The sequence below is a fragment of the Stegodyphus dumicola genome, chromosome 6 (assembly GCF_044657685.1).
Source record: "Stegodyphus dumicola isolate Sdum_Otavi_A_Nest chromosome 6, ASM4465768v1".
In the NCBI taxonomy this organism is placed as follows: Eukaryota; Metazoa; Arthropoda; class Arachnida; order Araneae; family Eresidae; genus Stegodyphus; species Stegodyphus dumicola.
In genome coordinates this window covers 157866491-157893476 of record NC_140773.1, presented here as the reverse complement: position 1 = coordinate 157893476, position 26986 = coordinate 157866491, and the positions used below count along the sequence as shown (strand labels likewise).

Sequence of the window (26986 nt, the reverse complement as noted above, 5' to 3'; positions counted from 1 at the left end):
AAATATTAAACAAAACATGCATTAATTCTATATAGAGAAATTTTTAAACATATTTCACCAAGAATGTCTGGTGGCAAAATCTTTATTTTAAATTCATCACATACTTGATATTTCGAGAAAACTATGGATCTTTTCAGTTATAAGACAACATACACAAAGTAATTTTTCCTAAATAAATCTATGTGCGAACTTGAAGCTTCCAGTGAGATTTCGATGATGTTAAAATGTTTCTAAACGTAAGAAATTTGTCACTTAAATTACTAGTTTTCTCATTAAAGAAAAAACAAAATAGCATGACACGTCATTAAAAATACTTTATTAAGGATTCAGATTCCAAAAACAAGGATATTGTTATAAAAAATAAACAACACATTTCATTAAACACGGCCCAACTTTGGTGCACACATTTCTCAACAGAAAAATATTTGAAGCATGTTACATGATAATGGTTTGGTTATGGCTAAGCAATTGAGTGTTATTTATCTAAGGGGAAGGCTATCTTCATGGAGGATTTCCTAAGGGAAACTGGCTTATACATACATTACATATGAAAAAACCATGGGTGCAACTACACAGCCAGGCCCTTTGGTGAGGTTCAAAGCGCAGACTAAACTACCAGTATTCAGCGACTAGTCAGCAGTCTGATAATAGAAATGATCGAAATCTCATACTAGACGAAAAATGGCAGCCTGGTATGATAAAAATTCATTTCTATTTCAGTAGCATAAATTGACTGTTGCAATATTGTTTTAGCTTATGGCAAAGTACACGAGGAATATCTTTTAATACATTGGTAGTTTGACCTGTATTCAAACTCCTGCGAATGGACTCGCCGCATAAGCATTTTTGTGGTTTTAACTTTATGTAACATGAGTACAAGACAGTTTTCCTTAAAATATTTTACATGAAAGCATACTTCCCCTTAGGCTTCGTATGCTTTGCCATAATCTAACAAACCAAACCCCAAATGAGGACTCGTAGTCAAGGCACATCTTCATGAAGGACTTTTTAAATGAAATTGGCTCATGTTCACATTAAGCATAGGTAGGAAGAATCCACGAAAGCTGCCATGCAACCAGTCCATTCACCGGGATTTAAACCTGCTTAAAATTATCAGTACAGTTCAACGATATTATTAGGCTGCTGGGAGGGCTTTTGGAGTATCTATATAAAAAAAACTTTGCAAAATAATCACAAAGACAATTATATTACGTACCAATAGATTAAGTTAAGAACTTAAAGAATAACTTTCATTCATGTTTACTGCTACCGCTAACATTTGGAGGGATATTAATCTATTTTACAATGACAAAATGTTCTTTTGACGGTAATTTTTTGTGTGCGGAATATCCAACCCTTCCATATACATTCCAGTAATTTTTTAAGAGATTTTATACCAACAGATTTCTTTCCAAAACAACTTTCATGAAATGAAGGTTTTTCCGCAGAATTTTTAAATCTTAACAAATCTAAATTTATGTTTATTTCAAATCTTAACAAAATTTTTATAACAAAAATTCCTACATATTCTTTCGCCATATTGATTTATTTGATTTAACTGAAGTTTTTGAGTAGAAAATCTTCCTTTCAACATTCAAGAAATTTTTATATGTACATTCATGTTTATAATAAACACAGTCACACATATGAATACAAAACTCAGGCATGCTGAAAGCACAATTTCCAAAATGCAACCCCCCCAAAAAGGCTACTTGCATCATTAAATATTTTTTCCTGTTCTTGCCAATCATGAATTGTCACCAACTTTTAATGCAAAAATAATAAAATATTTAATTGGGTAATATATATAATTTTAAAAGGACGTCTTATATTACAATTCTGATTTTTTTCCCGTTTGTACTAAAATATGGTAATGCACTATAACAATGGGCAATTCTATTTGACTTTCATTAGTAAAATGTACCACAAGGTAAACTGTTGTAAAATTATTTATCTATTCACAAACTTGCAGTGGCCAGGAGGATAATACATAACTGCTATCTGATAATGCTATTTCACTTGCAGAGGACTCTTTAAGTAAAGTGCTCTATTCAAACAGACTTCATATCCTATTAAGAGCTTTGTATCAACTAAGAGCCACCTGCAGAAACAAAGCAGAAAGAAGACTACAGCGTATGGTCTGAACACTTCTTAGGCATTTCTGCCCAAGTTTGGGCTTTGTGTATACACATTTTAACCATTTCTCAACAGATGTCAGTTTCATGTAAAGATTTTTAAATGTAATACAAACACATCTGTTATAATCATGTAATAAATATCTAGAAACTGCAATAGATAATGCAATACAACATTCTGTCCTTAGCTCTCCTTTATTTTCATAACCATTGCTCATATACTTCCTATTATAAAAATGTTTTAAATGATGAAAATATTCATTCTTATAATAATAATCCTCTAATGTGCTTGTTTATGTACAGAAATCTGCATAATAATATAAAAAGCAAAATATATAAATGGTAAGACCTTTATTAAAACAAACACATCCTCAGTTGGATGAATAAAAGGTACAAAAATTTAAACTTCAAAAGATATCCACAACAGGTTATCACTTATTTACATGTTTTAGAGGCAAGCAACCATTTTTAATCTCACTTTTCCTAAAACACAAAGATGACCTTGAAATGAAAAACGAAACAGATATAGAACATCAGTGCAAAGAAAATATTTAATAATAAAAATAATTTGTTAAAATCAGTCTATATGTTGTGATTTTAAAGATTATAAGCATAACATCAGCTGATAAAGTAACACATCATTGAGAAGTACCATCAGATTTAAAGCATTTGCTGGCCCCAAAACTATTTTATATGTTATATTTTATACTTCAAAAAATATAACACTATGTAACCTGTCCCAATAATGTCAAAGTGAGCATAGCACTGGCACTATGGTTCTCAAATCAGAGGCTAGGAATGGCAAATTATATATTCACAAAAGATTATCATTGTTTACAAATCCAAAAATTGAAACAATATTTCTACTTCTTAAACAGATTGGTAACCCTTCTGACGACTTCGGCGACGTCCAACAAGATAAGCAATTAACACAACAACTATAAGTGCAGCCAAGGCACAGCCCACAGCAATTGGGACAACATCACTCACTTTATAATCAGAATCACATTCCTCAGCTGAAAAATTAAAAAAAGATTACATTCAATATAAAGAAAAATTAATTATAAAACAAGCTTTTTAAATTAAAACTACATTAAACTATATAAAACTTCACAGGATTAAATAAGACTTCTTAAACTTTAACCAGATATTATACAAAAATTCTGTATCAAATCATACAACAGCATGTCATTACACTAGTTATTGCTATCATTAAGAATGCTTATCAGTTATAAAATTTTATAGGAATAAAATGTACAAATATTTAAAATTTTTAAATTTAGAATTCCATAAAAAATATCTAATTTATGATACCTACCTTTTAAATGTCTATAGCATTTAAAATAAAATTTCATGAGATAAGACTCGTGCAATTATTGCTTCCTATTAACACACATGTGTACTATTTTAAATCAGCAACACCAAATAATTTTTGAAAAACGCATTTTTTTTATTTATTTATTTATTTATTTATTTTTTGTTTCACATCTAGCAGTTTCCAAGAGTTTAAGTTACTTTTAAGTTCTAAAATTTCAAATTTTGCTTAATCTGTTTTATTTTTTTCCCCACATTTTATTTCTTTTTATTTCACAAATATCACTAATAAAACTTTTTCAGTTTAGGAAAAAAAAAAAAAAAAGATGCTTCAATCAGCATTCATTCTAACAAAGGAAAAAAAAATTATTTCAATTCTGTTAACTTATCTCAAATTTTTCTACAAAAGTGCAAGCTTAAAATTAAATTTTCAACAATACAAAACAGAATTCATTACTCCCTTTATGCACATTGCTAATAAAACAAAAATATAAATAAACTAAAAAAATAAAAAATCTATTATTCTCATCAGCCTCTACTCATTGCACCAAACAGCTAAGTTGAGTTACAAAGCCAGCGAACCTGACTGACCAGCCTATCACATATTTCAGAAGCAGCTTTTATCTTTAGCAAACAGGAAATCTGAATGTAGTTCTTTTACACTAGTGTGCTACTTTTAAGATTTTAATAAAATGAATGATTGTTTTATGTACAGAAAGAATGTTACAATGGAAGGTATTAGCTGCAAAAATTATGTTACTGCTGAATGTTACAGAATGAAAGCAGCACACAGAAAATTTAACAGTAACATCAGTAGTAAAGCCACAAAGAGGCTTACATTTTGACATGGACATTATGGACGTATCTTAATTGTTTACAAAATAAATTAGCTCCACTTGCAAGGAAACTAAAGCATAAAAAGAGAACAAACCTAAAAAAAAATCAATGACTTAGCCGGTCAACAGACTTTGACATTAAAACAATTCTGAAACACAGACCTTTGAAGTGGTGAAAACCAACGTTCTTATATAGTTACAATATTCCTTTTTCCGGCAACAAGCATTTATCCTTTATGTGTATGATCAGTATACAACCATGTCAGAAATTCTCTCAATAGAAACAAGTGGCTGTATAACCTACATATTCAGTAAATATCAAATGCTTAATACTGTACTGAATGATTAAAATACATAACTGCCAGATAAAGTGCAGGATTAAACTGCAGTTAAAAAAATGAATTTAGATACTAAAAAGAAAGTTCAGGGTCAAGTGGTTACGGCAATTCAAGATAGAAGAGGAGTGGGAGAACCTCGGACCCTCTCTCCGGGGTGCTCTCCATCAAAATTGAGGGGACTGAGCAAAGTCGTACTGTCATCTGTATAGTGTTCAAAGCTCTTCCCAATGACAGGCACAATCTTTCACTCCTAGTCACAATGAATTTCATGGGCTTCTTCTGATGTTACTGTCAGACAGGTGAGATAAATCACAACAACAAGAGAATAACATCTATAATGATCATGTTATTAGTGCTATTCTGGTACTGAAGGTACATATTCTAAATTCCATAAATACTGATAAAAAGATTGCATATAACTATGCATAAATAGCCCAAGCAACAAAAGCAGAAGTAAGAAACGTAAATACACGAATAAATAAAGACAAATAAATACACAATGAAATAAAGTGATTTGGTAACAGGTAGTGGACATAAAACTAAATAAAAATGAATATATATTAAGAAAGTTATTGGTTCTTACAACTTTAGAACATTTGGATTATAATCTTAAAGCAAATGGCATCTAGAAATTAATCATCACAGATAAGGTATTAGGCCTTGAGTATGGCTCAAAAGTATTAATTAGGCCTATCAAAGGCTTAAAAAATATATGAAGTAAAATATTTGTTACAGCTGTTAAAACCTATGGATGTTGCAATGAATATGTTCTAGTTTGAAATTTGGTTGATTACTAGAGGCTTATGGATAATCAAATGGAAACATATGAAAAAACAGGAACAGTTTCAAACAGACAATAACTCAGTATTACATGCTAGCTTTAAGCATTTATTTACTTCATTCAAAGTAAATGAGATCTAAAATATGAAATGAATGAGAAGAAACTGGTAGAATACAGACACACATTTTTTGCCTTATAACTTTTCCCACAAATAAGCTTTTTTCTAAGATACACTTACTTCTCCAATGAAGTCTTAAAAAATATGTCAGCTTCTACATGATAATCTAAAGTTAATTCAAATGATGATTGATAAATCTTATTTGCACAATGATGACACTGCAAGTATGCTGGGTTTCAAAGAATATTTTCCAACTTTTCATTTATTCATAATAAATTGAATTCTTAATGTTTTTGAAATAGCAGCAAAACTAGGACTTCTAACATAAAATATTTTGTGGAACAAGTCAGGCACTACCTTGAATGATTAGTCTGCTGCTACTTGACCTATAAATAAATAATGCAAGTAGCTAAACTTTTCAATTTTAAAATACACTCACTTTCAAAAGTTAAGCATGATGTAAAATGCAAAAAAATCAACAAATACTGCTTTGATTGACACAAAATTTGCTAGGAAAGTAGCATATGTATTTATGTATAAAACAGAATCAATAATTATATACAGAAATGAAAACAATGTTAATTTTTTGCAAGTTATCAGATAATGACATACTGAAGACTTAAACAGAATTATGTATAAAGTGAAAATAAATAGCATAAAATAAAAAAAAGAACATTAATAGGGTATGCGATCCCCCCCCAATCCGTATACAAAGTTTACACCTTGTGACCATGCTTAGGTGGTCAACCACCGCAGAATTAAGCAATCACCATTCTTCTTGTAAAACAGTCTCCAGCTCAATAACAGTGGCTGGAGGTGGGCAACATGAAGATACAGCATGGCCAAGAGCATCCCAAAGATTTTCAATGGGATTAAGGTCGAGCAAATATGCTGGGCATGCCATACGTGCAATCCCTTCACTCTCCAGGTAGTCATCGACAATGTCAGCTCTATGGGGACGTGTGTTATCATCCATTAAAACAAAAGTAGGCCAACTGCTGCAGCATACAATCTCACAATGGGTTCTAGGACTTCATCTCGATACCAGACAGCCATTAAAGAACCCCGTTTAAAGATGTGCAGGTTGGTGCAGTATCCTAATGAATCCTAATGCTTTAGACAGAAGGACGGGAAAAAACTGAAATGTTTCGGATTTTAAATTACGTCCAAAGAGGCATTTTTTTTAGCGTTTTGTGTGCTACCTTTATTTATTAAATATCATGTTCTTTGCACTTAAACCATAAAGTTCAGTTCAATAGCAATGTCGCAAAATCTTTAGAATTTCCGATACACAGTTCCGCGCACTGGAGATAAAAATGTTTTCCCCCCCATAGAGTGTTGCCATTGCTTGCTTTTAAATCGTTGAGTTTGTTACTAAAAAATTCGTTAAAGTTTTACAAAATATGAAATTGATAATAAAGCAAATTACAAATTTTTCAGATGCCATATTTGCAGGAGGATTAAGTCATTCTAAATTGGATGGCTCTAGATACCATTATTTTATCACAATACGAGAAATATACGTAAATTTATGCAGATTTTTTATTATTTAATTTTTTCAAATATAATGCAGGACTAACATTTTGTGGCAACACTTTGAAAAGTGAACCAACATTTATAGGAGTCTGATGCAAAATGCCAAAATGAAAGCAATAGTCCTTCGGGACTCAAATCCCTTTGGAATAAAAAATTATAAAAAAAACTGCCTTTTTAACTCCTAATGCATTTTTTAAGTTACTGTGTATAATTCCAAAGTAGAAAGCATTCTTTCAATCCAAGCTTATGAAGCTCTTGCTATGCTCCCCACTTCAACAACATCCATTTCTCTCACCTCTACACATTCTTTTGGAAAAGCTGTTGATTTTCTACCACTGAAATATAGTAACTGACTTATTTGCCTCATTTATCAAAAATGATTCAACAAAAAATTATAAATTTCATCATAATGCTTAAGAAAGCAATGTTTCCATGTTTCTTTTTTTACCGATTTCAATGATCACTGGAGGCACTGAGGGGAACAAAAGTTAGGAGATTGCATTCTTCATTGCATTGGCCTATCACCTGAATTGATGATATGGGTTGACACTGAGTAGACATTCTGCTCACCTCTACTCTGTATATCCAGTATTCTGACCTACTACCTTTACACTGCTACCATTTTAATGTTATTCTTTAGGGCCTCCATTGCCCTACCTTTTAAAAGAACAGTGCAAGAAAATGTTACACACACATTTTCTCAATAAACAGAGTGTTCAGCTCCAGTTGTTTTAAGTGCAGCATTCTCTAAAATCTCTCAACTGAAAACTTTTGGTCAATGGCTGCAGAGAGAATTGACACAGCATCAACTGTCAGCCAGTATGAAATATGAAGTCTGACATAAAATTGAAGCCATAGGAGCTTCAATATTGTAGTATCTCCATACCTGTGGTAATTTTTCAAGACATATGTCGCAGGTACAAGAAACCATGGATACCAGGGAACATCATGTAAAACAAATATCCACGTAATGCATCAATGGAATTTACTTCACAAATCTGGCAAAGCTATATTAATAATACAATTAAGTAAAATTTGTTCTCCAAAATTTTTACTTTCTCACTAGTGCATATACTGAAGAGCTAAAACATTATGACCACCTACTGAATAAAGCGTTGCACGACCTTTGGCCTGCACAACAGCTGCAAATCGCCTTGGCATGGATGCCACAAGTTCTTGGTAGATGACTGGAGATAGGTTATACCAAATGTCTAACAGCAGTCACACAAATTTGAGATAATCCAACATGGTGAGCTTGAGCTCCGAGTTGCCACTCTATGACATCTCAAATATGCTCTAATGGGTTAAGATCCAATGAGTTAGGTAACCAGGACATCAACTGGAATTCATTCTTATGCTCCTCTAACGACTCCACCACAATTTGGCCTTGCGACAAGGGGCACCGTCCTGCTGAAAGATACCATTTCCAGTTAAGAAGACCAAAGCCATGCAAGGGTGCAACTGATCTGCAAATACGTTTAGATAGTCTGCAGCATACATGGTGTGTTCTACCACAATGAAGGCTCTCAGAGGAGCCCATGAGAACATCCCCCAAAGCATAATACTGCCGTGGACCTGCTGTACGGGAAGAGGATAGCAGCAAATATTTGCCTAGAAGACGCATACCCTAACATGACCATCAAAGTGATGAATGAGAAATCGTGATTCATCCAACCAGGCAACTGTCTTCCACTTATCCATGGTCCAGTCTCGAAGATCCTTGGCCCACTATAAGCATAATTAACAATGACGCTTCGTCAACAGAGGCACACGAGTGGGGCGTCTGCTGCACGATCCTATATACAACAATATCCGCTGAACTGTGTGTTCCAAAACACTTATACTTAAATCTGCATTGTATTGGGCTGTCAGCTGAAACACTGTCTGATGTCCTTTTTCTTTGATGACATGTAAACTCCAATACTTTAGCATCTACTGCTGGTTTCACCATCATTTATACACTTTGTATAAATACCAACAATGGCAGATTGTGAACAACCTATCAGTTGCACAGTTTCAGAGATACTCATTCCGAGTCTTCGGGCCATTACAATCTGACCTCTAACAAATTTATTTAGATCAGCAGCCTTTCCCATCACTTGCAACAGAAAGCGCAAGAATAATTTCTGATCTTCTCCAATAGCACCTGAATACAATTCCCATTTAATCACATTCCCTCCACGTCATCTCGATGAGTTCACTGAAAAATGTGGGGATGGTCAATGTTTTGGCTCGTCAGTATACATTGTACAGGGTTCGTATGCATTTCTGCACATGGAAATTAAGTACTTTTAAGGACTTTTAAGGACCATTAGTGAAAAAAATTAAGGACCTATGAACAAATGGGAACTGAATAAATTCAATTAAAAATATTATTCTATGCCTGAATTTCACTTTTGTAATACCATCCTAAAAATAAAATAGATCCCTAAGTAGTATGCATTATTACTAAACACGAATTAACTAACATAATTATTAAAAAGTTTGAGAATAAAATAAACTTTATGCAACTTATCAAGTAGCATTAAATATTTGACACTTGTAATAATTGGTCATATTTGAAAGAAGATAAGTGACATTTACGTTTTACTAACTGTTAGCTTAATGTTGATTTTTTTTATGTCTCATTTTGTCACATACTTGGTCAGTCTAGAGGTTTAGTAAATAGCACGTAGATTTTATGAAAACAGCATAGATTAAAACTAGAAATAAGATCATAATCAGTATGATTCATAACAAAAGACAATGTTTGTCACTGCTGCTCCTTGTCTAGAGAGAGACCTGCTGATTAGAACAAACCTGAAAGGCCTAATATAGGCACGGTTGGCAAGTTTTGAAAGTTAGTCAGGCTCTGCTTAATGCAGTCAATGTAATAGCTTTGTGTAGAGTTCCAGGAGTTGTAACCCAGTTAATATACTTTAAGGTTTCAATAAGCCATTAAAAACGACACAAGAGGAAAATGTGTTTATGTACAAAATCAACGCAAAGTGCTTCTTTGCAGCAATACAGTATTCACAATAAATGTTTAAAAAAGGGAACACTAACAGTAATAGGAACTACAGCTGTGATTGGTTGGCAATGCAGCGGTAGCGAGTCGGACAAACCACGATCTGATGCATCAGAGGATCATTTGTAACTCTGCTGTCAAGAGTAAAAAGCTGACATGCATCCCATGCTGCTAATGGGAACGGCAGAGCAGCGCTACGGTTGTACCAGGAACAGTTTCCGAAAAGGCATATGCTGAAGCACACAATGTTTGACAGATTGCATCGGTCTCTGTGCGAAAACAGGTCATTTGAAGCCACCTCTGACACTATGAGTGAAAGAAGTGCACGACAACCTCGCATTCAAGAATCCATCTTGAACATTGTGCATGAATCACCTAGGACAAGTACAAGAGCTATTGCACGTCGTCTGCAGCTGAGTAATTCCACCGTTTGGAGATAATTGCATGAAAATGGTTTGAACCCATACGATTTGCAGAGTCCAAGCCTTGCGAGACACAGATTACCCTCTTAGAGTTTTTTTCTGTCATTGGTTCCTGCAGCAGTGTGCAGTGCAGGCGGATTTCCCATCGGATGTGCTATTCACTGACGAGACAACTTTCTCACAGGACAGCATCTTCAATAGCCACAACATGCATGTGTGGGCAACTCATAATCCACATGCCCACATGCATTCCAAACCCACTTCTCCATGAATGTGTGGGCGGGTATTGTTAACGACTACATCATAAGCCCATACCTCTTAACACCTGCATGTACAAATTATGTTATCATATTTTTCTGCAAGAGGTGCCACCGGAATTGCTGCAGGATGTTCCGGCTGTGTTCGTGATCGCATGTGGTTCCAGCATGATGGTGCACCAGCCCATAACCATGCGTGGGTCCGCAATTACTTGGATGGGACATTTCCGGGCCGATGGATTGGCCATGATGGACCCGTTCCACGGCCACCCTGTTCGCCATATTTATCCAGCTTGGATTTTTTTATGGGGCCATCTGTAAAGCATCATTTACGAGACTCCCATTGACTCACTGGAGGACCTCGTTGCACAACTATCCATTGCGGCTGCAAGCGTGCGCGAAATGCCTCTCGTTTTTCAGAATGTTCGGCAATCCCTTCTGCGATGTTACCAAGCATGTATTACTGCTGGTGGTTGCAATTTTGAACATTTATTGTGAATAATGTATTGCTACAAAGAAGCACTTTGTGTTGATTTTGTGCATAAACACATTTTCCGCTCGTGTTGTTTTTTTGCATTCCTGCTTTAACCCGTCACTTTACACCCTATATTCCTATGAAAAAATACATGTTTTAATACGCTCCACCACCTCTCCAAGTTTGTCCCATCATCAGACACCCTGTCTTAGTCTAAGTCTCAACAGATGCAAAGAATAAGTTTTACTTGAATTTTTACATTTTTGTGTTTTATCTTGTGACCACAGTGAGTATTAATGAAAGGCAATAACTCGCTTTAATATGTAGAGATAATGTTTAAGGTTAAGTAGTTAGTTATAAATAATTAAATTAGATAATTAGATACCTCAGTCATTATGGATTTACATGGCCACTATTAAATTTTATTTTTTTTAACAATATTTGTTAAAAAAAGCCTTATTAAAATCAAAATCTAATAAAATTTTGCAGTTTAAAATACATGTAATTTATGACATTGATTCTAAACGATATTAGGATAATTACACATTAAAAGCTACAAAACATTTTAAGTTTTGTAACAACAACACTCAACAAAATATTTATCAGTCATTTTAATTTGAAGCCTATAAGGTTTTTCTCCCACCTTCTTGGCGAGCCTTTGTGGTGTAGTGGTTTGCACACTGGGCTGGTATTCCAGAGGTCCGCTGTTCGACTCCCGGAGAAAGCGTTGTTAATTTTTTTATCTTTCTTGCTTTCAAAAATACCTAATGTCTCTACAAGTCTTCGCAAACATATTGGATAGTTTATATCGATTTCCTTCACTTTAAGCATCTTTTCTAACAATTACAGGTTTGTCTCAATATGCAAACCAATGCTCTCGCTAGTTTCTGCAAGCTTTATCTCCTAACTTGTCAACTTCTCCACAATGTACCTATGAGAGTTTAATTGACCTGGTAAAAGTTAAATAGTCAAAAACCTCCGACAGACGTGAAGCACATTATCGCTATGTCTGAAATTAACTACAATATCAGACAAAGGTTTAAATAACAAGAATAGTCAAATTCAAACTAATTATGTGAACTAGCGGTTCAAAGGTTATACAATTTAATTTAAATTTAATCTGGCTCAATAACTATGACATATGAGAAAATAGAAATGGTAAATTGTAGTAAAGGCTGAAATCATAAACAATTGGGTAATTTACATAATAATAACTGCACATATCTTTGAAGAATAATTTTCTTTATGTATTCAGTTATTCTTATTCAGTTTCTTTTTTCAAAAAGTTTCCTTTTCACTTTAGAACTTTTTGATTTAATTAAGGATTTCTGTTATTCTAAAAAACACTAAATGCATTTAGAATGTACAGAAAAGTGGATAATTTTATATTTTAGTAATATGAACATTCAGAATAAATATGAAATATATATAGCAAAGGCCGCTTACAGAGCCGATATGTCAGAATTTCTAGAATTTAGTAACAGACCGAACAACAAAATCTAGAAATGGCAAAACTTTTAGAATATAGAGCAGGCATTGGAAGCAGAATTTAGGATCCACAGAGATTGCATCAGGTGGGAAAATGCCTAGTGCCAGCTATGTGTATGATGCATTAAGAAATATTAGATGAATCTTTTAAATTGTAAGTTTTCAATTTCTTTATTAATAAAAAAAAATAATAAAAAAAAAAAAACCTTTTCTATAATGCCTGCCCATGTGATAAGATTAGAAGCATTTTTGATATTTTCCATGCTTCTGTCTAGTGAAAAGTAGAGAAGATAAACATGTTAAGATTCTAGTATCAGAAGTAATACATTCAAATATTATATTTTCATTTTCTTCCAGATGTTCTCCCAAAATTAAGAAATTCATTCTGTAAAATACATCCATTACGTGTTGATACTATGGAGACATTTTTCATTTTGTCACATATTTCTCGAATCTTCTAGAATCGTGATTCTATAAATCTTGCCTGCAAATCCTTCTAAACTTTCCAAGCTGCAATGTCTAATATCCTAAAGAAAAATTATCCCTACCATTTCTGTAACAGCAAAAAGACAGAAATATTTTGGAAAAAAAAAAAAGGTGAGGGAAAAAGTATAAAATTAATTTTATAGAGAAAACTGATGCCCATTCTGAGAATATTGAATAATCTGAGATTTTTACATGGGAAAAACTCTTACTATGAAAAAATAAAAACAAGACATTTTTAACTAATTTTGCTTTTGCTAAAAGCTGTTTCGTAAATTAGGCTTTATAGCATTATACTACATTTATTTTTCAGATTCAGAATGAAACTTTATAATATGACAGCAAAAAAAAAAAAAAAAAAAAAAAAAAAAAAAGTTTTATTTTAATGTTCTTTTTTAAATATGATTTCAATATATTACAGTTATTTTATTGTAATTTATCAATGTTACGATGTTTTAAAAAAAGTCTTTGAAAAATTCTCAGATCTCTGAATTAAAAATTTCTATAGAAACAATCTTAAAATCGCCAAAATGTTGAAAAGTCTCCAAATTTAGAACCGTTTAATAAAAGAATTCATATCCTCAAAAGCGAAAAGTTGTTTAAGAGCTCTTTATTAGAAAAAATGAATTTCGAAATGCTTATGTTTCACTTCTTGCTTAGAAACTCAAGTATCCCATCATTTATATTAGAAATAGAAACAAATTATAACTCATGAACCCATTGAAAAGATTTACCATATATACGGCAGTAAATCGCCAAAAATATTCCTCCAAAATGCTAATTCACACTCAAAATGGCAGTTGTAAAAACAGACAGAAATTTCAGATGATTAAAATTAAGGACCTTCTGCTGATTTTGGCCAAAAAATTAAGGACTTTTGAGGACCAAAAATCGATTCCAAAAAATTTAAGGACTGTATGAACCCTGATTGTAGAAGCATTCGTAGCATGACTTTCTTATCCTTAAAAGTCAATATATAAAAATTTATGAAAAAATGATGAATAACTGAAAAAGAATTTTACTAATGAACTGTAGAGTTTGTTAAAAGGAGAGGTTTCAGAAATTTAAAGTGAAAAATCTGTACATGTAGGGGAGGGTAACAAGTCATATCTTAACCACTGATAGTACCAAGATTTTTACACCCAACAAGATCAGTTAAGAAAAGCGCAAGTCTGAGGAGCAACCTCTAACCTGGGAATGTATCTGGAGTTCTGAAGATGACCATTTTCATTCCCCTTCCATTTAGTTATATCCATTAGGAAAGTGCATGCACACTGTGTGAAGATAGTGCTCAGTTAGCTTCAAAGGATGCTTTTCACATTTGGTTAATGGCTACTTATCACTCAGCATACATTTGAAACATCAAAATGACTTTCTTCCTTGTTTTGAACTTTGGAAATCTAACGAAATCTATGACTATTGGGATACAACTGTTCACGTAACTGCCACGAGCTCAAATGTAATTTACTGACAAATTTCAGAGCCAGTATACCTAATTCTAGAAATGTGTGGCTAGTACATCTAATTTGTATTTTTATATGCAGAAGAAAGTTAATTAAAATATTATTACAGTGGTTGAAGAAAGTTAGGTGGCTGTTATGAATCCCCATTCATGTTCCTTTCTGTTTCTAGCCACTAGCAGGCTTGCATGAAGGTATGGTACAGTTTCTTAGATTACATCCACGTTTACAAGTTGTCTGTGCAAGTAAAAACGTCTAATAACAAAAAAAAAAAAAAAAAAAAATTAACATGACAATGGAAATGAAACTGGATACCTTAAGGAGACTGGACAATAAAGAAAAAAAGGAGTAATGCACTTTATATATGGTTTAACGCGTTCACAGCGAAGTCACCTGAAAGACCTGAACATTCAGACATGGACAGATAGCCACAATGACTTTCCTCTCCTTTGTTTAGCTATTGATGATTGCAGTTGTAATCTTGCCCTACAGAAACTGCACATTGAAAGAAACGGCACAAAGATTCCCAGGAGAGAAGTATTCGCTTCACTTAAGTTATTATTAACATTGTAGCACTCTATTTGGTACGGGGGATGGAAATCCTATTCCAACAAAAATGTATATATATGAGCATTTTAGATGTTTGAGACAAACAGATTTTGGCCTCTTTTGATGAAAAGTATTAAACAAGCACAAAAAGAAACACTTGTTTCAGAATTTATTTTGCAAAAACAAGCCCTCAAATTCTATAAGGAATTTCAAGGAGAGCCTGGATTTACTGCTAATATGACACTTGAAAGAAATATTACAGCATAAACCAATAAAAAAATTTGTGCCAAAAAATAATCTCCTACAAACTATAATTCAAAGAGAACACTTGAGATCTGAGAATCAGACTTACAACTGTGTAAGTGTGGTCTGAATTTTCAAATGTTACCTTTGAAAACACAAAGGGGAAGAAAAGAAATATTTCAGATTATAAAAGATATAAGAAGAGAGTTAATCCTGGCAAGCAGCAATGCACCAGGCAACACTAAACTGAAACTAACACTCTCTAAGTAAATGGAAATATCCTTGGGCATTTAAAAACACAAAAATGCACTAAATAGGAACCAGTATTTTTTTTTTAAATCTCTTTGGTACAGGTATTGCTCAAATGCATGAAAGAATGGCACCATTTTTAAGAACTAGTTTTATCTCTGGCTTAAACTCTTTAGATGCATTACTATTCATTACCCAAAAGGGAAGGGGGGGAAAAGAAAAACCACACTCTAATCACAAGCAGAAACCACAAACATGACTCTTAATAAAGAACTCCTACAAGTTCTTTTCCTCAAATTCCAAAATCGCATGCATTTAGTGAGCTGCCAGATAAAATACACTGTCATAAAATTATGCACTCCCTACTTCAGTGACATATCATTTTTGCCTAGTGATTCTTAACATGGCTGGGCAGATAATGTGACAGTACCAAATTATTTTTTTGCATTTAATTATATGGAGCAACTCAAAAAGTTTCTTTCTACATTTTACTCTATTTCTCAGACTACAGAATGTAAAGAAGTAAAAGAGAGAAAACAAATCCTCACATAAGAAAGCAGCAAAGTTATCCTTCCAATCAACACAGCAATGTACACATCATACTGTCATTGCTTTTCCCACTTTGCTTCAGAAATCAGACCTCATTTTGACACAAAATCATGAAGCTGCTAAGAATGATGAATTTAACCTTCCAATTTAAAAATGCACCATTGTTAACAGCTGCAAAAAAACTTTAAAAAAATCTGATGTGTAGACTTCCTTGTACGGAATATTAAATTACACGAATTTTTTCTTGCATTTCATTTAAACTTATTGGATTGAATTAAATCTACTTTGTTGATAGCGCACAAACCACAATAGAATAAATGCACTCTAAAATTCACTATTTTTGTCTACCGTAGCGACACTCTGCCACTATGTTCACTTACCAGCATTATATTTCGTTCACATTATAACTCAGAATGAAGAAAATTTATACCATTTGAGGAATTATCTAATCATTCCTACATGTTCTTTCAAATACTATAATAAATCTAGAATGATGTATAAAAGAAATTAAGCAAACAAAAGAAAAAAGAAAGTTTTTCACAGACGATTCAGTATTTCTCATTCAGTTAATTCAGTTTTCACTTCACAACAAGGCAAAAATACATAAAAAGTCAAAATATCTGTATTAAAAATTACGAAGTAAATCTTAAACACTTATTTCCTCAAAAAAATTCCAGAAAGGATTAAGCATGATTTAATTTGCAATAATAAATGAAGGCGTTATTTTTGTTGTTGCAAAGCTAAGTTTCTCTAGATTGGCAACAAATCCACTATCCTGCTGTTTCAAATGTAAACAAGCAGTGGCCGCCATAAATAAAATTATTAGGCTTAGCGGCACTTAAACAACTTTAAAATTGTTGATAATTCTAAATATATTGCATACAGATTTACTAAAGGCATAAAAACCTTAACAGGAAGATAAGAACAACATAATTCAATCATTTTTAAAGCAAAAAATGTACAATTTACAAACATATACGAGTAAAGAAACTGAGATTACCGAGCCAAGTAACAGAGTAGATATATATATATAAATATATTTATATATGTTTGGTGCAGCCGATTGCAACCAAAATACGAGGTGCACATCTACATGTTATAGCAGTCCTATATACAAAATTTCAACATTCTGAAGCTACTCGTTTTTGAGTTATGCGAGATACATACCTACATACAGACGCCACGAAAAATTCTCTTCAGAATTCATTTTAAAGCAGTTTTATAATTTTTTTGGAGGAAAAGAGTCTTATTCTGTCCTTACGTACAGATGTCACGCAAAACATTGTTAAATTGCATTCGATAGCGGTGAAAATGGATATTTTCGTTGAAATATGCTGCCTGAAACTTTTCACGATTACAATATTTGCTTTTTACTTCGTACAAGGAAGTAAAAAGAGGAATGATTTTTGAAAACACTAAATTAGTAACAACTTTAGAAAATCTGAAAAATCATTCTAAAGGATATTTTTTGATTTATTAAATAGCATAAAAATCAGTTCTATAATGATTAGTTTGATATTAGGTAAGAAACATTCAAACTTAATTTGTTAACCCCCCTTTCTCAAAAAAAAGCACACTTAATTTTAAAAAAAATTATTTGGAATATTTTGCCGTCAACATTTTTTTATATACCTAAAAAACTTCACTCAATTCAATTCAAAAGAAAGGGGTCAAATATTAACTTCAGAATTTACTCAAAGAAACTATGTTAGTGAAAATATTCTGATAAACTGTTACAAACTGATATCATATCATTTTATTTCAAACTTTAAAATTTTACCTAAATACATACCTGTACTAAATTCACCATTTTTTTGTATTCCAAATGCTTGAATATGAATGTGATAAACCTCCATCGTTACATTCATAAGAGGCACATCTTCAGTACTTGAGCACAAATAGGAATTACCCGCTTTTACAGAAAATAACTTTGAGTCATTGTATACAAAACCTAAAGGGAAAAAAAAAAGTAATTAGAGAATTGCTTTTAAGTAATAAGACATGCTCAGATGTAAACATTATCTGATTGAAGTTTTTTAATTAAACAGGACAAAGAACATGAGAGACATCTCCCCCAGAGAAGTTTTTCAAAGAATTGATATTTTTACATATTTACCTCCTTAAAATCCTGCAGACTGATGTGAGATAGGGCCTAAATGAGTAGAACTTACTGGAATATACTGTACTACTTGAGTTTTGTGAACTGGTCTGCAACTATCAGATTGCATTCTCATATAACTACCTTATATGAGAATGCAATAACTTGACAAAGATACCTTAATGTTACCTTAATTTATCTTTAATATATAAATTAATACCAGCAACACTTTTTTTTTTTTTCCAAAATTTAAAACACATCATCAATGGGACTATTTACAACTACTTTTGATTATTTCTTATATACAGGCTCCTTTTTTCGTTGTTCATCTTATCCCATTTTAATTATTCTTTTGTAAAAATAAGAGACATGCATATTTTTTGCAGTTTTCCTACACTTAATGTGAGTACAAGCCATTTTTCCTTTCCAAGCTCTCATACAACCATTTCTCCCTATAGGCAGATGAACTTTCACAAGCTCTGCCTAATTAATTAAATAACCATTTTAACATACAGGTTGGCATTAGGTGAAAAATAAGATCCTACACATAAACTTATAAACAGATTTTTATTTTTGGCACTCACTAGAGCAAAGAGCTGGTTATTTCTTTAAATTGCAGAAAATCATCTAATACCCCCTGAAAAAAATACTCATATAACTTGTAGCAAAAAAACTTTTTTTTATTTTTATTTTAAAGATAAAAGTTTTTTTACAAGATGAAATTTCAAAACATTATAGGTGATAGATTTTGTAATACTGAAATTTAAAATGAACTGGACATAAAATAGAAAAGATTAAAGACAGATTAAAATTAAAAGATAAAATGCAGTGGCTTATGCTTTTGACAATGTAATTTGAATTTCATTATTTAGGCAATCATGCTTTTATTATTCATGATATAAAACTGCAGATGAATTTTGCTATGAGAATTAACCTTTTCTTCTCATTAAACCATGCGATAATGTTTTTGCCCTTTTAGTTCATTACTTTATAAGTTACTATAATTACATTAATTAAGTTATTTTATAAGATAAATTCCTTCATCTGGTTTTTAAATGTATTGGGAAAATGCCTAAAGGGAACACCAAACAATAAATTTAAAAACTGCACAGTTTACTCTGCAAAACAACTTCATCGGGGGGAGGACATGAATTTCAATAAAAATGTATTATAGATAAAATTACAATGAAATAAGCAATATCTCACACAAAAAATCATGCAAAACTTTTTATATAATTAAAATTATATATCATTAAAACATAATACAAAAATTACAATGAAATAAGCAATAAATCTCATATTTTCAAGAGAAAACAGCAGTCCAGTATCCAAAGCAATGAATGAAAAACAGTTGCCAAAACCACATTTCTAAAAGAATGAAACTATCATCAGAAAAGCAATAACCAATCAAAATTGTGTTTTGTGGACTACATAATTCAAAATATACAAACCTCTTTGCCATTAGTTAATAAAGAGAGAAAAGGGGAAAAAAAGTAAATTCTTTCTGTTGTGCCTTAAGAGACACACGCGCATCAAAGTAAGATCGTGATGTGCGTGTCCAAAAATCAAAAGAAAATTAACAGCATTTTATCTCATACTTTCAACAGTTAGTAGTCCATTATACAAAGCATTGAATGAAAAACTTGCCAAAATCACATTTCTAAAAGAATGAAACTGTTCAAAATGATACGATTTCATCAAAAAAGATAAAATAAAAAGACTGATTCGAATTTTGAAAAAAAATCACTGTGAGGTGCATTGGCTCTTGTCTAGACGTACATATGTACCAAATACCGTCACCCTGGGTCTATTAGCTTTATCGCAGCACGGAAGAAACACACACAGACTCTTTTATTATATGTAGAGATTAATTAATTTTTTTTTTTAAATTTTCATCTTTTTAATCTCAATGTCATGTTATCAATCAAATTATTCAACTGAAGAATAATCTTTCAATAACAGTGAAAAGTCACTGTTTTACTTCCAAAAATTCTGCTACTTAAAATATTTACACAATTTTAAAAAATTCACCAATATGTTAAATTTATTCAAACTTCATTAATTTTTTTTTTTTTTATACTTTATCTGATGGGGGAAATGGTAAAATTCCAAATTTTGATTTCCTCGTTAAACAAAGATAAGTATGGGAAATTGTTTCAACTTTAAATTTGAAAAAGTTAGCCTCGTATTTTGAAAATATTGCTTCACCATACTGAATTATCATCCACAAATTTCACATTCACAAAATTCAAATTGTATCCCATCAAAAAAACTGTCAAAGAAAACTAATTATTTCCCCCCGTCAATAGAACACCACGACTGGGTGAGGAATCTAGTTTCTTGCACTTCTGGTTCATCCTTAAAACCTAACTTTAAGAGAAGAAGAATTCTGCGATTTACAATCAGATGGTTCATTGAAAATGAGTTTGAATAACATATACTGGTGCACAAAAATTAAGGACGAAGTCGAAAAATTAACATATCAGCTGAATGAAGAGGCAGAGCAGACAGAAAGACCAATCAGGAGATTAAGTAAGGTGATGTACGGTAGCACATGTGCAGATATGCAGGTAGACGTAATGGGGGAGTGTCTGAGTAGTATAAAGAATGTTGTCGGTGTAAGATTAGTATTTCTGGCAAAGAGATTGCACGCCGTATAGCAGTTAAAAATCACACCGAGTTGCTGCCTCAGCGAGAAATGGCGAATAATCAATCTGTTAGACGACATCTGGATTCTTTTACCCGAGGTCGAATCATTGGGAAGTTGGAGGAAGGCTACAATGTGACAAGTGTGGCTGCAGAGTTCGGAATTGCTCACAGCATCGTTTCACGACTTTGGAGACAATTTCAAACTACAGGAACAGCTATCCGGGGGTTTAGTAGTGGTCGTTGACGAGGAACCACACCCGCAGATGACCGGTATATTGCCTTACAGGCCAGAAGAAACAGGAGGCAGACAGCGGGAGAAATCGCTAGACACACGACTGGACGACCGATATCGCGTTTTACCGTGGCCAGAAGACTGCACGGTGGTGGTCTGTTTGCACGACGCCCTGTACGGTGTGTACCTCTAACGCCTGCCCATCGGAGAAGGCGTTCTCTGTGGTGCCGGGAACACCGGAATTGGAGAGACAATGAATGGGGACAAGTACTCTTTACAGATGAGAGCAGATTCAGTCTGAGTAGGGATTCTCATCGCATACTCATCTGGAGAGAGCGGGGAAGCCGCAATCATCCCTCGAACATCATTGAAAGGGACAGGTATGGAGGTGGAGGTGTTCTCGTTTGGGGAGGCATCATGCTTGGTAGTCGTACAGACCTTCACATCTTCGACGCAGGTTCAGTCAACGGGACCCGTTACTGTAACGAGATTCTTCTTCCATATGTAAGTCTTTTTAGAGGCGCTATGGGTCCGCAGTTCCTTTTCATGGACGACAATGCACCATGTCATCGCACAGTAGCTGCCGAACAGCTCTTAGAGAGTGAGGATATTGAACGTATGGATTGGCCGGCACGATCTCCGGATCTCAATCCCATCGAGCATGTATGGGATTTTCAAGGCAGATGCTTGGCAGCTCGTACCTTACCACCAGTAATGATTCCGGAGCTTCGATTGGCACTGCAAGACGAATGGGCAGCAATGCCTCAACAACTCATTGACACCCTCATTCTCAGCATGGGCAGATGCTGTGAAACCTGCCTAGCAGTCAGGGGAGATCATATCCCCTATTAAAGACCGGATGTTTCTTGCTGGACACCCATCACAGGGATGTTTCGGCCTTCAGTCGCATTGCGCTCCATGCTTTTTCAATAAAGCTTCTTTTTATCCCTCTGATTTCTCTTTTAGTAAGTGTTGCTTACATTACTCATGTCCTTACGTATTGGGGATCTTACGGTATTAAATGTGTTGCTTTGGAAAGCTTTTGCACAAAGTTATATTGAAAAAACAGTCTCGTCCTTAATTTTTGCATACCAGTGTAGTTTTGAGCCAATTCTGAATTTCTGCGAAAGTGAGTATCCAACAAGTCATAGAAAAGAAATTAATAAATTGCTCCAGTCTGCAACAACATATACAGTCCAAAGTCTTTAATCCGGACTCGTCGGGACTTCGGCGATTCCAGATTATAGATCATCAGTTTAAATCTGGTAAGATGGTACGCAGAAATTATAAAATTAAAAATATGAAACCGTAATTTATGAAATAAAGAGCAATTATGATCTAAAGGGTATCAAAATTTACAAAAAAAAAAAAAAAAAAAGGTTAATATTTATTTGCTTACTTTATTAAACATTTCTTTCAACGTGTGCATGCGTAAAGCATACATTACACATAGTCGAAATTAGAAAAGTGCAACCGAAAACTATCTGATGTGTATTCGTGATATTTATAATGACGAGGAATTTGATTTAAATCGTATCAAAGACAGAGTACATCAAGATGAAATACTAATTAAGACACAATAACACACCGAATAAATACTAATTCAGAAGTCAAACAACAAAAATCAGCGTTATATTTACAAAATTTTCACAGGACTAGTTTTGATGGTTTTACCGAACCACCATCCTCAGCTGCAAAACCGCAAATGAACAAGATAGGAAATAATGATTAGATAAGATAAGAAAAATACTACATTTAGTAAGGAATTATAACCCGAATAAAATAAAAACATCTGCCCTTAAGATAAGGATTGTGCTGGCAGATCAACTTCCAGTTCACTGCTCGGCAAGGTCCCCCCTCCCCCGCAGAGCAGCACGAAATTGATAAACAGATTTGCGCATATGACGTAAATATCATATGCACATACGTAAACGCATATGTGCAGAAAGTTTGTAGCTTTGAGGTTCGGATTATAGATCATTCCAGATTATGGACGTACGGATTAAAGACTTTTGACTGTATATGCGAACAAGTATTAAGAGTAACGCTAGAAATCATCTCCTCTCTGTGAGAGATGAAATCCACGAATTCAACATTTAAGTTCCCAAAAATGGATGCAAATTCCACATTGATAATTTTTATAAGAGATATAGATAGAGGATAAATGTATTGTTTTGCAATACAACTCGAGAATTACATTACAGAAGATAAACTTATCCTATTAACTTACCTGTTTCTGGTACAGTATACTCCAGTGTTATATTTTCCACATATATATTTTTTGAATCATTCCTGAAAATCATTGTGAATGTATAACTTGGCTCAGACAGAACTAATGTTTGACTAACATTAGAGAAGTTGCAATCACTTTGCGCTGAAGATGCATTAGGGGATAAGACAATATACGAATAATCACTCTATAAGAGGGGGAGAAAAACAAATAAATATACAAGAATATTATAGTGCTAATTACAAATCTTAAAGCATAAAATTCTTGCAAGATATTATCAGTACATATACACACATTACAAAATTTTAGTCTTAATTCAATATATCATAAATACTATCTCATCAAAAACAAAAGATTAAATACAGCAATACCTTCCATAGTTCAATTGATAGATTACGAATTTAACCTAAGCTATTTGAAACTGAACTAACTAAGAACAAAAAATTTATAATTGGTTCCAAAAAAATTTTTTTTGCAGATAAATAAAATGCAATAAATTCAAATATCTCTTACAAATAATTTTAAAAAATGTATGTTTCTTAGTTTTTTCCCCCTCTAAAAATTGTAATATTAATGCCTCCAGAATTATTTCCTTTGGCTTTTTCTCTTCGTAGCAATGTATTACTATGCTGTTTATTGGTAGGCTACATTCAATACTAGGATCAACTTCCATAACATACTCTGACAAAGTTTCTACCATTCCAATAATTCTTCTCATATGTTGAACTGTTAATTCTCGTGCATGAGCTACAATGCAATCATTGCTATCCAAATTTCCTCCTTCCATAAGACAGTTATTCATCTATGTTAATGAGTATACTTCATTATCTGGCTTCATATCATACAAGTTTAAAAAACGACATAAGAATATACCCCCCCCCCCAAAAAAAAGGTTTAACTGCAAAAAAATATTAACATTTACAGTTGCTCACATTTGTTTTAGGATACTTGTGTTTTTCAGTTTTTATTTGCTAATACCAGTTCCTATATATTAGTAAAATGACTTTAGTTCTCCCCCCCCCATACTATTATTCATCTTGTTTAAAACCTGCTTATTTTAAAAAAGGTTTTAATCTATTTTTAATTAAAATAAGTAAATAAGAAAAATTAAAAAGTTTTGAAAACTAACTCACATTTTTGTATTTGGGTACTTTGAGCAAATAGTTTATGTTAAAAAAAAAAAAAAAAGAGATGAAAATGGTGAGGTATTCAATATTTTATTGCATAGCCTATAATGAAAACAGAGCTTTCTAAGTGTTTGGCAAAGTTTCAATTAATTTTTTCATGCAAGAATGTTCTATTTTATTCTATTCTTCCATAAGAACTGTTTTTAGTACAGCTTTCGAAGAAATTCCGTTCCCTTATTCTTTTCTTGAACTTGCTCCATATTTATTCAATAGAATTTAAGTACAGAGAATATGGACACGTTCTGAATACTTTAGGACAGTCATATAATATAATTACAACAGAACAACTAACAATGATTTAGGATCATTATCCTGATATACCTTTAATATATTTCACAGTCCAGGTTTTCATTAAGAGTATTATTATTACAGTTAAAGATATTATTTATGCCTGAACTTCACTTTTGTAATGCCATCCTAAGAATAAAATTAGATCCGTAAGTACAATGTATTTTTATTAAACATAATTATAAAACAAATTTGAGACTAAAATGAACTTTAAATAAAATTTATCAACTAGCATTGAATATTTTACACTTAGAATAGTTGAACATAGTTGAAAGAAGATTAGTGACATTTTATTTATGTTTCACTAACAGCTTTATACTGATTTTTTTCTTTGTCTCATTTTGTCACATACTTCTCAGTCTACAGGTTTAGTAAATAGCAAATAGATTTTATGTCAAATGGCACAGGCTAAAATGAGAAGTAAAAGCATAATCAGCATTATTCGTAACGGAAGACTAGCTGTTGCCACCACTGCTGCTTCACTAGAGACCTGCTGATCAGAACAAACCTGAAAGCCTGATGTATGTACAGTTTGCAGTTTTAAAGTTAGTTGTGCTCTGTCTGTCTGACGCAGATAGTGCTGTAGCTTCATGTAAATCTTCTGGGGTTGTAATCCAGTTAAGACAGTTTAAGGTACCAATAAGCCATGAAAGCATCGGAGGTGATAAGTTGTTTTGTATTATTTTAAAGTCTCGCTAGATACAAAGAATAAGTTTTAGATAATTTTTTCATTTTTGTGTTGTATCTTCTAATCACGGTAAGGATTAATGAAAGGCAATAAAACTCACTTTAATATGCAGAGATAATTTTAAGGCTGAGCAGTCAGATACAAATAATTAAATTTAGGTAGATACTCTTCATTATAAATTTACATGGCCACTATAAAATTTAAATTTTTAAATGTTTGTTAAAAAAGCACCATTAAAATCATAATTTAATAACATTTCAGAGTTTAAAATACAAATAATTTATGACACTGATTCTTAAACAATATTAGGATAATTACACATTAAAATCCACAAAATATTTGTTTTGTAACAACAAACAACACACAAAATATTCATTAGTCTTTTTAATTTGAAGCCTTCCCAGATATTTTAGCTAATTTTTATCAATTTTCTTACATTAAAATCCACAAAATATTTGTTTTGTAACAACAAACAACACACAAAATATTCATGTGTCTTTTTAATTTGAAGCCTTCCCAGATATTTTAGCTAATTTTTATCAATTTTCTTCTCTTTAAGCATATTTCCTAACAATCAGAATTTGGTTTCAATATGCAAACCAATGTTCTCACTAGTTTCTGCATGCTGTAGTTCCAAATTTGCCATTTTCTCGACAATATACACTGCAGGGGGGGGGGAAGTTCTACTGGGCCGATTGACAAAATTCAACTTGTGTGTTTTGTCACCAAAGCGTGACTTAGGATATGTATTAGATTTACATATAGCATTGTTCTAATATAGGTATTTTGACACAAAATCCGACTTTTTCTGAAATGACATGCCACTTTCTTTCCATGTTTCAATTTTACGACTCAAACTATGCAAAACTGCCAAGTTTTGTAAAAGTCGCATGAGCAGTTTTTAAAAAATTAGCTCTCAAAATTTTAGCTCTTCATTGTTAATTGAATTTAATATATATTTATTAATATCTCTTTTTTTACTAAACTTATTTGATTGTTCCTTTCACATTTTGAAATTTAGGTTCATTCCAAATAAAATTCGCCCATTTTTTGATTTATTTTTTAAATTTGTATTTTTAAATAATTTTTAGAAATTAAAAAAAAATTAGTTATAACACAAAATTTTTAACATCTTAAAAGATTATGTAATTTTTCTAGGCACACCTGCAAAAAAATTTTTTCATTCAAAATTTCCTAAGATACATACATGAATTTACATTAGAAATTTGGAATATTTAGTTACAAGTGATAATAATGAAAAATGTGGTTTACGCACTTTGTTAAAATTATTTAAAAGTACGAATGATGACTTTTTACCCCACCTGTCTGCAATGAAAAAAAGGAAAGGAAAATAGGTTGCTATAAATTACGAAG

At 32.5% G+C, this 26986-nt stretch overlaps 1 protein-coding gene across 2 annotated transcripts in view; it reads right to left on the bottom strand.

Moving 5' to 3' along the window:
- Positions 1-296: 296 nt before the first annotated feature.
- The window catches only part of LOC118186269 (lysosome-associated membrane glycoprotein 1-like), a 43820-nt gene continuing 17130 nt past the window's right edge, over positions 297-26986 (bottom strand). For both annotated transcript variants that reach the window (XM_035356361.2, XM_035356360.2), the window contains 3 exons: positions 23450-23636; positions 18033-18191; positions 297-3151 (listed from right to left, as the gene is read on the bottom strand). In XM_035356361.2, the coding sequence (XP_035212252.2) occupies positions 3006-3151; positions 18033-18191; positions 23450-23636 (492 nt within the window). In that variant the 3' untranslated portion in view covers positions 297-3005. The remainder of the gene's footprint in view (positions 3152-18032; positions 18192-23449; positions 23637-26986) is intronic.